At 44.4% G+C, this 15,361-nt stretch overlaps 1 protein-coding gene across 2 annotated transcripts; it reads left to right on the plus strand.

Moving 5' to 3' along the window:
- The first annotated feature begins 789 nt into the window (after positions 1 to 789).
- Positions 790 to 12,856, plus strand: LOC147112243 (uncharacterized). Of its 2 annotated transcripts, XM_085996329.1 has the most exons (3): positions 806 to 1,435; positions 8,293 to 8,345; positions 12,498 to 12,856. In XM_085996329.1, exons 1-3 carry the CDS (start codon positions 926 to 928, stop codon positions 12,598 to 12,600), a joined length of 666 nt encoding a protein of 221 aa, XP_085852455.1. In that variant the 5' UTR covers positions 806 to 925; the 3' UTR covers positions 12,601 to 12,856. The 2 variants fall into 2 exon arrangements, with proteins under 2 accessions (XP_085852457.1, XP_085852455.1); XM_085996331.1 differs by lacking the exon at positions 8,293 to 8,345 and having other exon boundaries at positions 790 to 1,435.
- Positions 12,857 to 15,361: the final 2,505 nt, after the last annotated feature.

Below are 15,361 nucleotides of genomic sequence, written 5' to 3' on the forward strand. Positions count from 1 at the left end.
GCTGCCTGACCTGCTGAGTATTTCCAGCACTTTATATTTTAACTTATGATGAGCAACGCCATGGGAGATAATTTTAATAATCTCGGTTCTCTAAATGAGTTCAGTTTGACTAAAGAAATCTAATTTAAAATAAAAAATATCTCAGCTGGACTGAACGGAAAATTTTCGCCCACCGTTTGAAAGTGGACTTGCCCCGTTAGTTATTGCCGGGAGCCCTGACAATCCGTTAAGTTTGAGAGGGAAGGTCAGAGATTGGGTCAAAAAAGAAGTCTCGGTAACTTCATCTGAATCTCAAATCCGTATAGAAATTCATTGCAGATCTGGGTTCTTGATTGAAAGTAGGAGGCTGAGACACGGAAAATATGGAGCCCTCGTTCATTCGGGTCAGGAACGCATTCAGTGACTGAGATCCGAAGTCCCGCATTCACTAATTTTGTGCATTTTTTCCCCCCTTGTGTAAGTAATTTTTTTTTTACTTTCCCTTTGAAACGCTTTGTTCAGACTGGTGTGTTGGAGAAGGTGACTGCACATACCCTGGGCGCGGAAATACCACATCATTTCAGCCCAGGAGAGCCTCTGAATAATGTGTGTGTGCTGCCGCCGCCTTGTTGAGTGAATGTGATGGAGCCGCAGGGCCAGGAGACTCATCACATCTTGGCCAGAGTGGGAAATGGACAAGTTAGATGTGTTTTCGCGGAGAGGGGGGTGGGGGGATTGGGCCGGGTTAGTTATTATTCTGTCTGCCCCGCCCATGGGCTGGATTGGCGAGCAGAGTCTGACGTGTAGTTGCTCTGTTAAATATCCCCCCTAAAAGCAGAAACAAAACCCACCCCAGTAAAAAGTGAAATGTAGAGGAGGGGGAAGGAATGGAGCGGCGAGTCAGCGGCGCAGCGATTGTAGAATCGCTGTGAGAGAAGAGGACAGGATGGGTGGCGGTAGCAGCAAGTGGAGAAGGATTTCCCTGGGACCCCCGGAGCCAGGTGAGGGCAGAGAGGCGAGCTGGCCGGGGCAAGAGGGCGGTGACCAGCAGCGACCAGCAAAGACCGGCAGGACGGAGGGTGGAAATTCGCAGCTTCACGCCGGGACCAGGAGCGAGGACCGGCGCAAAGGGGACGGGCGCCAATCTCCGGCCGCCGACTGCAATATCGAGCAAGAGCTGGACCGGGTGCTGGCGGAGTGCGAGGACCGGCTCGGCAGCGAGGCCAACCCTCCCAGCAGCGACGCCAACCCTCCCAGCAGCGAGGCCAACCCTCCCAGCAGCAACGCCAACCCTCCCAGCAGCGAGGCCAACCCTCCCAGCAGCAACGCCAACCCTCCCAGCAGCGAGGCCAACCCTCCCAGCAGCAACTCCAACCCTCCCAGCAGCAACGCCAACCCTCCCAGCAGCGAGGCCAACCCTCCCAGCAGCCCCAGGAACCAGCAAAACCTCAGACACGTGAGTTGAGTTCACATAAAAGGGGAGAGAGAGTGGATGCCGAGTGGAAATATTTAAACCATATCAGTGGCTTTAAAAAAAAATAAACGCAGTGATTTCCCTGCCGCATATTTCACTTTTAATGGGAACAGACTGTAGAAGACGTTTAATTTAGTAAAACAATATTCTTAAGAGACTTAAATAGATGTTTTAATTTCAGAAAGACATAATTCGACAGCTTAATAATTGTTTATAACGATTCGAATATATTAAAATAAATTTACTCTTATACTCCAAATCCTCTTGTAATAAAGGCCAACATACCATTTGCTTTCCTAATTGCTTGCTGTACCTGCATGTTAACTTTCAGTGATTCGTGTACAAGGACACCCAGGTTCCTCCGAACACCAACATTTCCCAATCTCTCACTATTTAAAAAATACTCTGCGTTTTCTATTTTTCCTACAAAAGTGGATAACTTCACATTTCTCCACATTATATTCCATTTGCCATGTTCTTGCTCACTTAGCCTGTCTATATCCCCTTGAAGCCTCCTTGCATCCTCCTCACAACTTACATTCCCACCCAGCTTTGTATCGTCAGCAAACTTGGATATATTACATTTGGTCCCCTCATCCAAATCTTTGATGTAGATTGTGAATAGCTGAGGCCCAAGCACTGATCCTTGTGGTACCCCACTAGTTACAGCCTGCCAACCCGAAAATGACCCGTTTATTCCTACTCTCTGTTTTCTGTCTGTTAACCAATCCTCAATCCATGCTAGTATATTACCCCCAATTTCATGAGCCCTAATTTTGTTTAATAACCTCTTGTGTGGTACCTTATCGAATGCCTTCTGAAAATCCAAATACACCACAGCCACTGGTCCCCCCTTATCTATTCTGCTAGTTACAACCTCAAAAACTCTTAACAGATTTGTCAAACACGATTTTCCTTTCATAAATCCATGTTGACTCTGACCAATCCTATTATTTTCTAAGTGCCCTGTTACTACGTCCTTAATAATAGATTCTAGCATTTTCCCCACTACTGATGTCAGGCTAACTGGTCTGTAGTTCCCCGTTTTCTCTCTCCCTCCTTTCTTAAATAGTGGGGTTACATAAGAACATAAGAAATAGGAGCAGGAGTCGGCCATTCGGCCCCTCGAGCCTGCTCCGCCATTCAATGAGATCATGGCTGATCTTCTGCCTCAATTCCATTCACCGGCCCTATCGCCATATCCCTTGATGCCCTTACTAGTCAGAAATCTATCGACTTCTGTTTTGAATATACCCAATGACTGAGCCTCCACAGCCCTCTGGGGTAGAGAATTCCAAAGATTCACTACCCTCTGTGTGAAGAAATTTCTTCTCATCTCAGTCCTGAATGGCGTATCCTTTATCCTGAGGCTGTGGCCCCTGGTTCTAGACTCCCCAGCCAAGGGAAACATTCTCCCAGCACCCAACCTATCAAGCCCTGTAATAATTTTGTTTGCTACCTTCCAATCTGCGGGAACCATTCTAGAATCTATGGAATTTTGGAAGATGACAACCAATGCATCCACTATCTCTATAGCCACCTCATTCAAAACCCTAGGATGTAGGCCATCAGGTCCAGGGTATGTATCGGCTTTCTCCAGTACTTTTTTTTACTAATATCTTTCAGTTCCTCATTCTCGCTAGAGCCTTGGTTCTCCACTACTTCCAGGAAGTTTTTGCGTCTTCTTCAGTGAAGACAGACACAAAGTATTTGTTTAATTTCTCTGCCATTTCCTTATTCCCCATTTTAATTTCTCCTGTCTCAGCCTATAAGGGACCCACATTTACTTTCTCTAATCTTTTCCTTTTTGCATACCGATATAAACTTTTACAGTCTGTTTTTATGTCTCTTGCTAATTTACTCTCATTCTATTTTCCCTTTCTTTATCAATTTCTTGGTCCTCCTTTGCTGAATTCTAAAATCCTCCCGATCCTCAGTCTTACTACTCTTTTTGGCAACATTATAAGCCTCTTTGATCTAATACTATCTTTAACTTCTCTTGTTAGTAACGATGGGACCACTTTTTCCTGTGGGGTTTTTAATGCCTTAAAGGAATGTATATTGACCAAAAGTTCAAACAATGTATCAACAAACCAGACGAATTGTGGTGAGGGGGTGTGGTGGTGGTGGAGGGTAGGCACACTTTCTTTTACTTCTGGAAGCAAGTTGATGCTCACTGTCCAGGGTTTCTGTGTAGCCTCACTGTTGTTGTCGGTACCAGCAGCCGCCGCCAGTAAAGCCGGGGCTCGCCTGGCCGGCAGTGGGCAACGCGCCTGGCGGCTGGGCTTAACCTTCACCCCAGCAAAACTATTCTATCCCCACCTTTGGAGGCATGAGTGAGATCGCTTTTTGACAGCATGGTAAGTGGGCTTAGTGAGTATAAGCACTTTCCATTTTGTTGTCGGAGGTTGTTATTAATTCAGATTAAACTAAAAGGGGCGGGGTTTCCCGCTGTTTACTGCTGGTTTTTTCGCTGGGTGGGTGGGGGGGTGAGAAGTGAGCCGGGGGTCCGTTATCCTCACATCGCCATGCACTTTATCAGCCATCCAATTTTCCAACATCACTTCCGCCCGCTGCTGATAGCACCTGCCCTCCAAATAGGTGAACATATTTAAATCGGGTGATAATGATATATTGACATTTTCTGTCATCACCTTTATCAATGTTGGATGTAAATCATGCTCACTTATAACGGGTGTGCAGCAGTGCTAGGCGCTACAGAAAAGGCAGAAGTACATTTAAAGGGAAGCCTGGTAATAACCCCTGAACTGTTTTCTGCTGCTGACTACTGCTTTGCCATCTACCCTTGTGCTTTCTGTTGTGGAGCTCCCACTCCTCCCCCCGAGCCCTATATTACAGATCGCACAATGGATCTCTCACTGGGAATGTGCCAGTATCCTGTTTTTTTTGTTGGAGGAAGAACAGGCTGGCCAGGCACCATAGGAGCTGCATGATATCCAACCATCGGTACTCCACACTAGGACATATAGACCAAGGTGTTCCTACCTCTACTTGGTGCTTGCGGAGGCTGCGCTTCACAAAGAAAGCCATCAGAGGGTTTTGCCAGATACTCCAACCCAACCTACAGCCCACCTCCTCCACAGGCAGTACACAGCCAATGGCTGTAAAGGCCATAAGCCCCTTGAATGTTTACAATACGATGGCCTTCCAGGCTACCATTGGGGATGTAATGCTTCTTCATGCTAGAGCAAGTCAGTTCCTCCCCCATGCAGCAGCACGACAGGACACTGCAATTTTCACACTGATTGGGTTGCCCCAGATATGAAGCTCCCAGATAACACACACGTGACCATATGTGCTACCTTCATTAGTGCCATGACTTAACATCGACAGGAAAGAATTTACTCTCCCAGTGTCCAACTTGTTTCTAACCAGGAGCACTGCACCAATTAAATGATAGTCTTTTTCTGGGTAGCTGCCACCATGCCTTCATTTTAAGGCAGTCCACTGTGCCGACTGTCTTTCACCCAGAAAAGCAAGTCTCTAGGTGGAGACTGAAAGGTTAAGGCTACACTGTACAACACTGTCCATGTGCCCTGTGTGCTTTTCCGGGTCACCATCTGAGCATTGCTATAACAAGGTCCATTCCGCCACCAGAGTTTTTCATAGAGCACAGTTGGAATGCTGAAGGCATGCTTCAGGTGCCTAGGTCAGTCTGGGGGTGCTCTGCAATACAGTCCAGCGAGGATCTCCGGGATAGTGGTGATGTGCTACCTGCAGCACAACTTTACCTTTCAAAGAGGCCTCATCATTGGAGACCCGGGAGAAGAAGGTCACCCTAGGGCAGGAGAGAGAAGCAGTAGCCTGAAGAGACTGGGGCCAACAGGGAGGGAAAGAAATTTGATTACATTTAACATGTAAAATTTACCTGACTCGGGAGAGAAATAACAAAACGACAGTGTACCTGGGTAAATCAGACCACTGAAGCAGCTAGTGGCAAGAGGCTAGCAACTGCAGTGTGGCCGAGAAATAGAATTTTACCCAAGATGTTTTCCGTTGCAATGTATCGATGTATTATTTTTCCATTATAAGTGTTGACATAAAAAGCATGAAGAAAAATGAGGACAACATGAGGTAAGGGTCAATATGCACAGGATGTGTGCATTGTGTGCAAAACTTGATGTAAAAAAAAAAGACTCCTAAAATGCACCAAATAAATTGTGAAAAATCAAAATGTTCTGTGAGAGCGTGCCCCAGACCTCTTTCCCCACCCACACGCCCCCCCCCCCCCCTTCCCGAAAATAAATATTATACATGAAGTAAACTTAGTCCTACAATAGTCACTAGACTACTGGCGATAATGTAATCCTGAGGTTAAGATCGTTGTCCTTCTTTAGGAAACTCCTCTCTAACTTGAAGTGTGTTTCAATATTATACACACACAATCTCTTATGACTTGGAACCAAGTATTATATTGTAGATGTACACCTTGTACCATTGACTTCATCATTGGCAGCATTTCTGAATTCAGTGTCCTTACCTCGGATGCAGGAATAACATTACCATGCAATTGATCTGCTTTTTGATTTTACTACACGTATAACACTGCATTACTGATTCACTTCAGAATCATATCTGCCAACCAGTTTATCCAACCTGGACCATGCGCTCTGCTCCATCAATATGACAGTGGCGCCCGCCATCGTGGAGGCGCTCCTGACCGCTCTCGCAGCTGCCATGGAAACTCGGATGGCTTCCAGCTTGACTTTGGGGGGGCCACTGTAGACGGGGGGGGGGGGCTCCCAGAGCGTCACATCACTCCTGCGCTCTATTCTCGCGCAGAGCCGCAGGAATGACGAGGTGCAGTCCCAGGAGAGTGGCTTTGGCTCCATGGGAGATGCACCTGCTGGGGTCTCTCAGGATGACGGCATGCCTGCTTCCCCGCCACCAACTCTGCCAGTGCACTTGTTAGTGCCCCACAGCCGGGCCCTCCAGGCCCCACAACCATAGAAGATAGGAGCAGGAGTAGGCCATTCGGCCCCTCGAGCCTGCTCCGCCATTCAATGCGATCATGGCTGATCATCCAAACTCAGTACCCTGTCCCTGCCTTCTCCCCATATCCCTTGATCCCTTTGGCCTTAAGAAATATATCCAACTCCTTCTTGAATATATTTAATGTATTGGCCTCTACTGCCTTCTGTGGCAGAGAATTCCACAGGTTCACCACTCTCTGGGTGAAGAAATTTCTCCTCATCTCTGTCCTAAATGGCTTACCCCTTATCCTTAGACTGTGACCCCTGGTTCTGGACTCCCCGACCATCGGGAACATCCTTCCTGCATCTAGTCTGTCCAGTCCTGTCAGAATTTTTATAAGTTTCAATGAGATCCCCTCTCATTCTTCTAAACTCCAGCGAGTACAAGCCCAATCGACCCAATCTCTCCTCATACGTCATTTCTGTCATCCCAGGTATCAGTCTGGTGAATCTTCGCTGAACTCCTTCCATGGCAAGAACATCCTTCCTCAGATAAGGCGACCAAAACTGCACACAATACTCAAGATATGATCTCACCAAGGCCCTGCACAACTGCAGCAAGACATCCTTGTTCCTGTACTCGAATCCTCTCGCTACAAAGGCCAACATACCATTTGCCTTCCTAACCACCTGCTGCACCTGCATGCTTACCTTCAGCGACTGGTGCACAGGACACCCAGGTCTCGTTGCACTTCCCCTTCTCCCAATCTATTGCCATTCAGATAATAATCTGCCTTCCTGTTTTTGCCACCAAAGTGGATAACCTCACATTTATCCACGTTATATTGCATCTGCTATGCTTCTGCCCAATCACCCAACCTGTCCAAATCATCCTGTAGTTTCTCGGCATCCTCCTCACAGCACACACGCCCACCCAGCTTTGTGTCATCTGCAAATTTGGAGATATTACATCTAGTTCCCTTGTCTAGATCATTAATATATAGTGTGAATAGCTGGGGTCCAAGGACCGATCCCTGCGGTACCCCACTAGTCACTGCCTGCCATTCGGAAAAAGACCCGTTTATTCCAACTCTTTCCTTCCTGTCTGCCAACCCGGGCCCTCCAGGCCCCACAGCCGGGCCCTCGATCCCTCACTACTTTGCTATCTGAAGTGTCCTCAATGGAAGCTCGGACGCCTCCTACCTCCCAAGCTGTAGCCACTGGGAAAACACTGAGACCACGAGGATAGGTAAATGGTTAAAGAAGATGGGCACCGAGGGCTTGCGCTAGGGTGATTCATAATTATTTCTGTTAACTATTCGCTACAGATGAAATTAAGTTGTTTGATCAATTTGTTTTTTGTTCTGGATTTGGTATTGGTGTTTATATTTGTGATGAAATGAAGACAAGATCCATAAGGCTAGACAGAAGGAAGGCAACCAGATGGTGGTAGTAAAGACCGTGGAACGGATTGTGGAGCTGTTGGTATATTAGGGGATGGGTGAAGTGCTCTTCGATGAGCTGCTCTCTCTGAGCTCTGGTAGCTAGGGGCACTGGTGATCAATGCCTCTCCTGCTCTTCCTCCTCCGCCTTCTGCACTTCCTGCTGTCCAGGTGGTGGTAAGGACTGGTCCCTCATGATGGCAGAGTTATGGAGCATGCAGCAGATGACCACGAATCTGGATACCCGCTGGAGGTGCCTAATGCAAATTTTCTCCTAAAGTTTTTTGTTCACCCCTCCCAATATCTCCTCCTTAGGCTCAGTGTCCATTTTATCCTTACGCCTCTATGAAGCGCCATGGGATATTTTTGCTCTGTTAAAGGCACTATGCAAGTTATTGTGTAAATTAAGTGGATGTTTACAAGCTTCATCTAATTTGTGCATAATTATCTTTTAACTTTCCAGGATTTACTCACTATAAGTACACAGGACATAGAAAATAACAACTTTGCAAATGGGTAAGTTGTATATAAACATGTCAGCCTGTAACACTGGTGTGGGACCTTGGAAAGCTAAATATCTTCTTATTCAATTGCCTATCAAATATGGAGATTGGAGTTCAGTCTCTCTCCACATTGTCCTCCGAATTACCTTAGTCCGTGTTAATAGCAAGTACGTTATTAACCATTCAGAGTTAATTTTTATCTCCACAGCTCTCCCAAGTATAAACATTTTAAAATAAGCAGTTTAGGATGAAACTTAAATAAGAAGTTTGTGTGCTTTCCTGCAGTCAATGCTATGCTACAAAAATACAAATTAATTAAGTGCCAGAAAGTTAGGGAACTGACATTTTAAGTAGCTTATTGGCAAGAGTTTAGCACGTAGTCTTGTTTGGGCAGTAATCTAGGCTGACACTCCAGGGCAGTACTGAGGGAGTGCTGCATTGTCGGAGGTGCCGTCTGCTCTCTTGGGTCAACTTAAAAGATCCCATGGTGCTATTTTGAACAAGAGCAGGGGAGTTATCCCTGGTGTCCTGGTCAATATTTATCCCTTAATCAACATAACAAAAACAGATTATCTGGTCATTATCACATTGCTGTCTGTGGGAGCTTGCTGAGGGCAAATTGGCTGCCGTGTTTCCCACATTACAACAGTGACTACACTTAAAAAGCACTTCATTAGCTATAAAGTGCTTTGGGATGTCCTGAGGTAGTGAAAGGCACTATAGAAATGCAAGTCTTTCTTTAATTTTTCAAGATAGAGCACAAAGTCTTCTGGCAAGGGATGGAAATCACTTCACACAAAGATAAAATAAGTAGTGAGAAAGGATCTTGGCTCGGAAGATCAGGAAGTAGAATCAGTATGGGTGGAGATAAGGAATAACAAGCGGCAGAAAACACTGGTGGGAGTAGTTTATAGGCCCCCTAACAGCAGCTATACCATTGGACAGAATATTAATCAACAAATAATAGGAGCTTGTAGCAAATGTAATGCAATAATCGTGGGGGACTTTAATCTTCATATAGACTGGACAAATCAAATTGGCAAAGGCAGTCTGGAGGAAGAGTTCATGGAATGCATTCGAGACAGTTTCCTAGAACAATACGTCATGGAACCAACCAGGGAACAGGCTATTTTAGATCTTGTATTGTGTAATGAGACAGGGTTAATTAGCAATCTCATAGTAAAGGATCCTCTGGGGAAGGGTGATCATAATATGATAATTATTTCACTCTCAAACCCAACGTGAAACTCTAAGTCCGAAACTAGAGTCTTAAACTTAAATAAAGCCAATTACATAGGTATGAGGGGTGAGTTGGCTAAGGTAAATTGGGAAATTAGATTAAAAGGTATGACAGTAGATAAGCAATGGCAAACATTTTTTTAAAAATTCTCAACGAATATACATTCCATTGAGAAATAAAAATTCCACGGGAAAAGTGATCCATCCGTGGCTAACTAAAGAAGTTACGGATAGTATTAGATTAAAAGAAGAGGCTTATAATGTTGCGATGAATAGTAGTAAGCCTAAGGATTGGGAGAGCTTTAGAAACCAGCAAAGAATGACCAAAAAATTGATGAGGGAGAAAATAGAATGAGAGTAAACTAGCAAGAAATATAAAAACAGATTGTAAGAGCTTCTACAAGTATGTAAAAAAGAGAGTAGCAAAAGTAAGAGTTGTTCCCTTAGAGGCTGAGACAGGAGAAATTATAATGGCGAATAAGGAAATGCCAGAAACTTTTAAACAAATATTTTGTATCTGTCTTCACAGTAGAAGACACAAAAAACATACCAAAAATAGTGTGGAACCAAGGGACTAATGCGAGTGAAGAACTTAAAGCAATTAAGATCAATAGAGGAAAAAGTAGTTGAGAAACTAATGGGACCTGACGGCCTACATCCTAGGGTTCTAAAAGAGGTGGCTGCAGAGATCGTGGATGCATTGGTTGTGATCTTCCAAAATTCTCTAGATTTTAGAACGGTTCCAGCGGGTTGGAAGGTAGCAAATGTAACTCCGTTATTTAAGAAAGTAGGGAGAAAGAAAACAGGGAACTACAGGCCAGTTAGCCTGACCTCAGCTGTCGGGAAACTGCTGGAATCCATTATTAAGGAAGTGATAACAGAGCATTTAGAAAATCATAATATGATTGGGCCGAGTCAACATGGTTTTATGAAAGGGAAATCATGTTTAACAAATGTATTAGCGTTTTTTGAGGATGTAACTAGCAGGGTAGATAAAGGGGAACCAGTGGATGTAGTATATTTGGATTTCCAAAAGGCATTTGATAAGGTACCACATAAAAGGTTGTTACACAAGATAAGGGCTCATGGGGTTGGGGGTAATATATTAGCATGGATAGAGGATTGGTTAACCGACAGAAAACAGGGAGTAGGGATAAATGGGTAATTTTCAGGCTGTAATTAGTGGGGTGCCGCAAGGCTCAGTGCTGGGGCCTCAACGATTTACAATTTAAATTTATGATTTAGATGAAGGGACCGAGTGTAATGTTTCCAAGTTTGCTGATGATACAAAGCTAGGTGGGAAAGTAAGTTGCGAGGAGGATACAAAGAGCCCGCAAAGGGATATGGACAGGCTAAGTGAGTGGGCAGTAAGGTGGCAGATGGAGTATAATGTGGGGAAATGTGAGGTTATTCACTTTGGTAGGAAGAATAGAAAAACAGAATATTTTTTAAATGGTGATAAACTATTAAATGTTGGTGTTCAGAGAGATTTAGGTGTCCTCATACATGAAACACAAAGTTAGCATGCAGGTACAGCAAGCAATTAGGAAGGCAAATGGCATGTTGGCCTTTATTGCACGGGAGTTATTTTAAGGTTCCATTTTACCGTTGGTATTTTGTCCTCTTCCTCCTCTGTGAAAACAGATACAGAGTACACATTTACCATGTCTACCATTTTCTTATCCATTATATTCTTGCCCGCTTGTCTTTAATAGGCTCATATTCCCCTTTACCACTCTCTTTCTCTTATCCCTTGCAAGTTTTTTCATATTCCCTTCTTGCATTTCTTACTGCTTTCTTTGCATCCCTTTGTCGCTTTTTATAATTCTCCCAGTCTGCTGGATTTTTGCTTTTCCTTGAATTTGTGTAAGACTTTTCTCTTCGCTTCATCAAACGACCTGTCTGCTGTCCGCTTGCAGTAGCAAAACCTCACCGCCCTCGGAGCAGGGGTTAACGGTCAATAAATCAATAATTCAATCTTGGCATTCAGATGGCAAATACAATCTATTCTTTTACAGAGATCCTCCTTGCCATGGTAGCAAATGCCTATTCTGCTCTTCAGATGTGCCAAGTTCTTTGGCATGTGGCGAGATTGAAGGAGAATTTTCTTATCCGAGTATAAGAACATAAGAAACAGGAGCAGGAGTAGGCCAATCGGCCCCTCGAGCCTGCTCCGCCATTCAATAAGATCATGGCTGATCTGATCCTAACCGCCAATCTACTATCACAGAACCATCTCCTGAATCTAACAGAATTAGACACACGAAATAGGAGCAGGATCAGGCTACACGGCCCCTGGGCCCGCTCCGCTACCCACAGGGCCATGACCGATCCGAACCTAGACTCATGTCCAAATTCCTGCCCGCTCCCCGTAACCTTTAATTCCCTTTACTTCTAGGAAACTGTCTATTTCTGTTTTAAATTTATGTAATGATGTAGCTTCTACAGCTTTTTGGGGCAGCATATTCCATGGACCTACCACCCTCTGAGTGAAGTAGTTCCTCCTCATCTCAGTTTTGAAAGAGCAGCCCCTTATTCTAAGACTATGCCCTCTAGTTCTAGTTTCACCCATCATCGGGAACATCCTCCCCGCATCCACCCGATCCAAACTGGGGTGTTCACATGGTAATATTGGTCTCAAATATGACAGGATTTCACCATCTTGAGATTGCTACTGGCTTTAGAAAAGCAACACAAAATCATTTTGATTGTGAATGTGGGACTACAGCTACAAAGTTTGATAGGTGGGTAAACCTACCCATGAGCAAGTTGGACCATAATATAAAACATTATGGAATTCCAGGCATACTTTTAAACAAATCATCTTTCTTCACCTCCTGAAATTTCATGACTTTAAAAAAAACCTCTTCTAGCCATAAATACAAGTACCTGTACAATTAGAAATGTGTCCCCTTCTCTTTTGCAGATTCCATATCAATGGAAAAAATCCCTCTCCAAACTCAACTCCAATTCTGTACGATTACTCCGAAGAGGAACTGATGGCCAGTATTGAAAAAGAATACAGCTGACCAGGAGTTAAAACAGGAATGAAACCTCGCCCGTTCGACAGAATCCATGCACTTTACCAAAGTGAAAAGGAATGACTTTAAATGTATTCAAGACTTTGCAACAGTGTTGCAAAATACATCAGTAACATAAAAGCAAAATACTGCGGATGCTGGAAATCTGAAATAAAAACAGAAAATGCTGGAGAGACTCAGCAGGTCAGGCAGCCTCTGTGGAGAGAGAGAGAGAGAGAGAGAAACAGAGTTAACGTTTCAGGTCGATGACCCTTCGTCAGAACTGGAAAAAGTTGGAGATGGAACAGGTTTTTAAGCAAGTGTAGCGGCCGGGAAAGGGGTGGGGGGGGGGGGGGGGGGAGGCAGGAGAGATTAAAAGTCAAAGGGATGATGGTGCAAGGCAAAAGGAGATGGTAATGGAACAAGTTAAGAAACAAAATACTTCATCTAGAGCCATCTTTTGTTTCTTAACTTGTCCTATTACCATCTCCGTTTGCCTCGCACCATCATCCCTTTTGTCTCTTAATCTCTCCTGCCTTCCATCCTATCACAGACCTTCCCTTTTGTCCTTTCCTCCCCTCCCCTCCCCCCTCTCCCTGCCCCGACATTTGCTTAAAAACCTGTTCCATCTCCAGCTTTTTCCAGTTCTGATGAAGGGTCATCGACCTGAAACGTTAACTCTGTTTCTCTCTCCACAGATGCTGCCTGACCTGCTGACTATTTCCAGCATTTTCTGTTTTTACATCAGTAACATAATTGTTTTGTATATTATTTTTTTTAAAGAATAAATGATTGTATAAGGAATATTCATTCAGTATTGGACGTTAACAATTACTGAGTATCAGTGATTGTTTTTCTGAAGCTGGATTTTAAACCGGTTCGTGGATATATTGACGATTAGTAATGGCCAGAGGCAGATACACATACTTTGTGAGGGATGTGTGATCACAGTAGGTGCTTTGTACATACAACCAAACAACAGTAAAAAGCCAACAGTTCACTATTTTAAATGTAAAAGGGCAAGTTATCTGCTGCAGGCAGGTTATTACATTCAAAATGCGGTAAGACCTATTGGCAAAGTAGCAATTTAGTCAATAAATATACCTTGATGTTTACTTCAGAATAATTCACAATTGGACAACAGGCAGTCACTTTGGCTAATCAGTAACTAGGCTGTAGCATGCAATGAAACACAGGCCCGTCATTTCCGATAGGATGTTTCCTGCGTGCGGATGCCTCCTTTCGGAAAAAAATCTACGCTCTTACCCGAGGGCTCCTGAGGTCCGGACACTTCTGCTCCTGGGCCTCTCCACAGTCGAAATGCGCAGGGCCCACGTATCCCAGAGGCGCAGGTGGTTCGCAATCGTTTCTGGGATCAACGTGGGCCATGGGGAGCCAATAGGAGAAGGGAATCTCCCTTCATACACTTGACAGATAGACCCGTCAAATATATGAATGGAGATCACCCCCAAAAACACAGTAAAACATTAAATACATTTTTTAAAAACCATCACGTTTTTAAAATGAGTTAAAATTACAATAAATTAAATATTCAAAAAATAATCAAGTTTTTTATGGGGCTAAAAATAAACTTGCCTTTTTTTTTTAAAAAAGTATTTTTAAATTATAAAGGAGTGAAAAAAAATTTCTTTTTCAACTCTTATGCTGGTAAAAGCAGGCTTTTACCAGGCGTAAGATTTCTAAGTGATTTCTGCGGGCGGAGGTTCTGCAGAAAGCAGAACTCTTCCCCCGCAGAGGCCCTTCTCCAGGGCAGGCGGAGAATCGGTCACGAGCATTCTTAACAGATCAGAAATGCCGGTTTTCAGCGCATGCGCTTCGCATGCCTGAAACCGGCATTTCCGATGTCCCTACGTGTGTGTACACAGCTCGTACCCACCCGTAGGGATCGGAATATCCGGGCCAAAATCTTCCTGTTCCTGGGGTGTGTGACCACTCTCCTTGATCTTTTGATTTCTCTCACAAGCTGACCACCTGCAGTCTTTATGGTAGAAGTGTTTTAGGACAATTGAGAAAATGTTACACACAACCTGAAGCTGCACCTTTCCCTTTCTTCCTTACCCCACCTCCCGCCACACTTAAACATGCACCAGCCACATTGCACCCAGCTTGGTGTGCTTTGTTTTGTGGGAAGACCATTTAAAAAAATGATCGAGTACCCCATCACTATTTCTCAAATATGGAAAATAGGGTCCTTTTTATGAAATACTCTGCACATATTGCTCAAATACGAATCTTTCTCTGTCAACAGAGAGCTGACTTGCCTCCGCTGCAAATATTAACATGCAGCAAATGTTTAATTTGATGGAGAAGCAAATCTACCCTTGGATGAAGTGTAGGCCCCTCATTAACATACGCAACGGACTTAACAGTTTTAGTGAGGAAAATTACCACCTCCCAATCTGTGCCGCTCATGATTTTTAGACGCGTTGACATGGAAATGGCATTGCAGTGTCCTAGGCCCAACTGTCTTCAGCTGTTTCATCAATGACCTTCCCACCATCATAGGGTCAGAAGTGAGGATGTTTGCTGATGATTGCAGTGTTCAGCTCCATTTGCAACTCCTCAGATAATGAAGCAGTCTGTGCCTGCATGCAGCAAGACCTGGACAACATTCAGGCTTGGGCAGATAAGTGGCAGGTAACATTCGTGCCAGGCAATGACTATCTCTAACAAGAGAGAGTCTAACCATCGCCCCTTGACATTGAATGGCATTACCATCGCCGAATCCCCCACCGTCAACATCCTGGGG

Source organism: Somniosus microcephalus, chromosome 9, assembly GCF_052327205.1.
Source record: "Somniosus microcephalus isolate GS21.2 chromosome 9, FLI_Smic_1.0, whole genome shotgun sequence".
Classification (NCBI taxonomy): domain Eukaryota; kingdom Metazoa; phylum Chordata; class Chondrichthyes; order Squaliformes; family Somniosidae; genus Somniosus; species Somniosus microcephalus.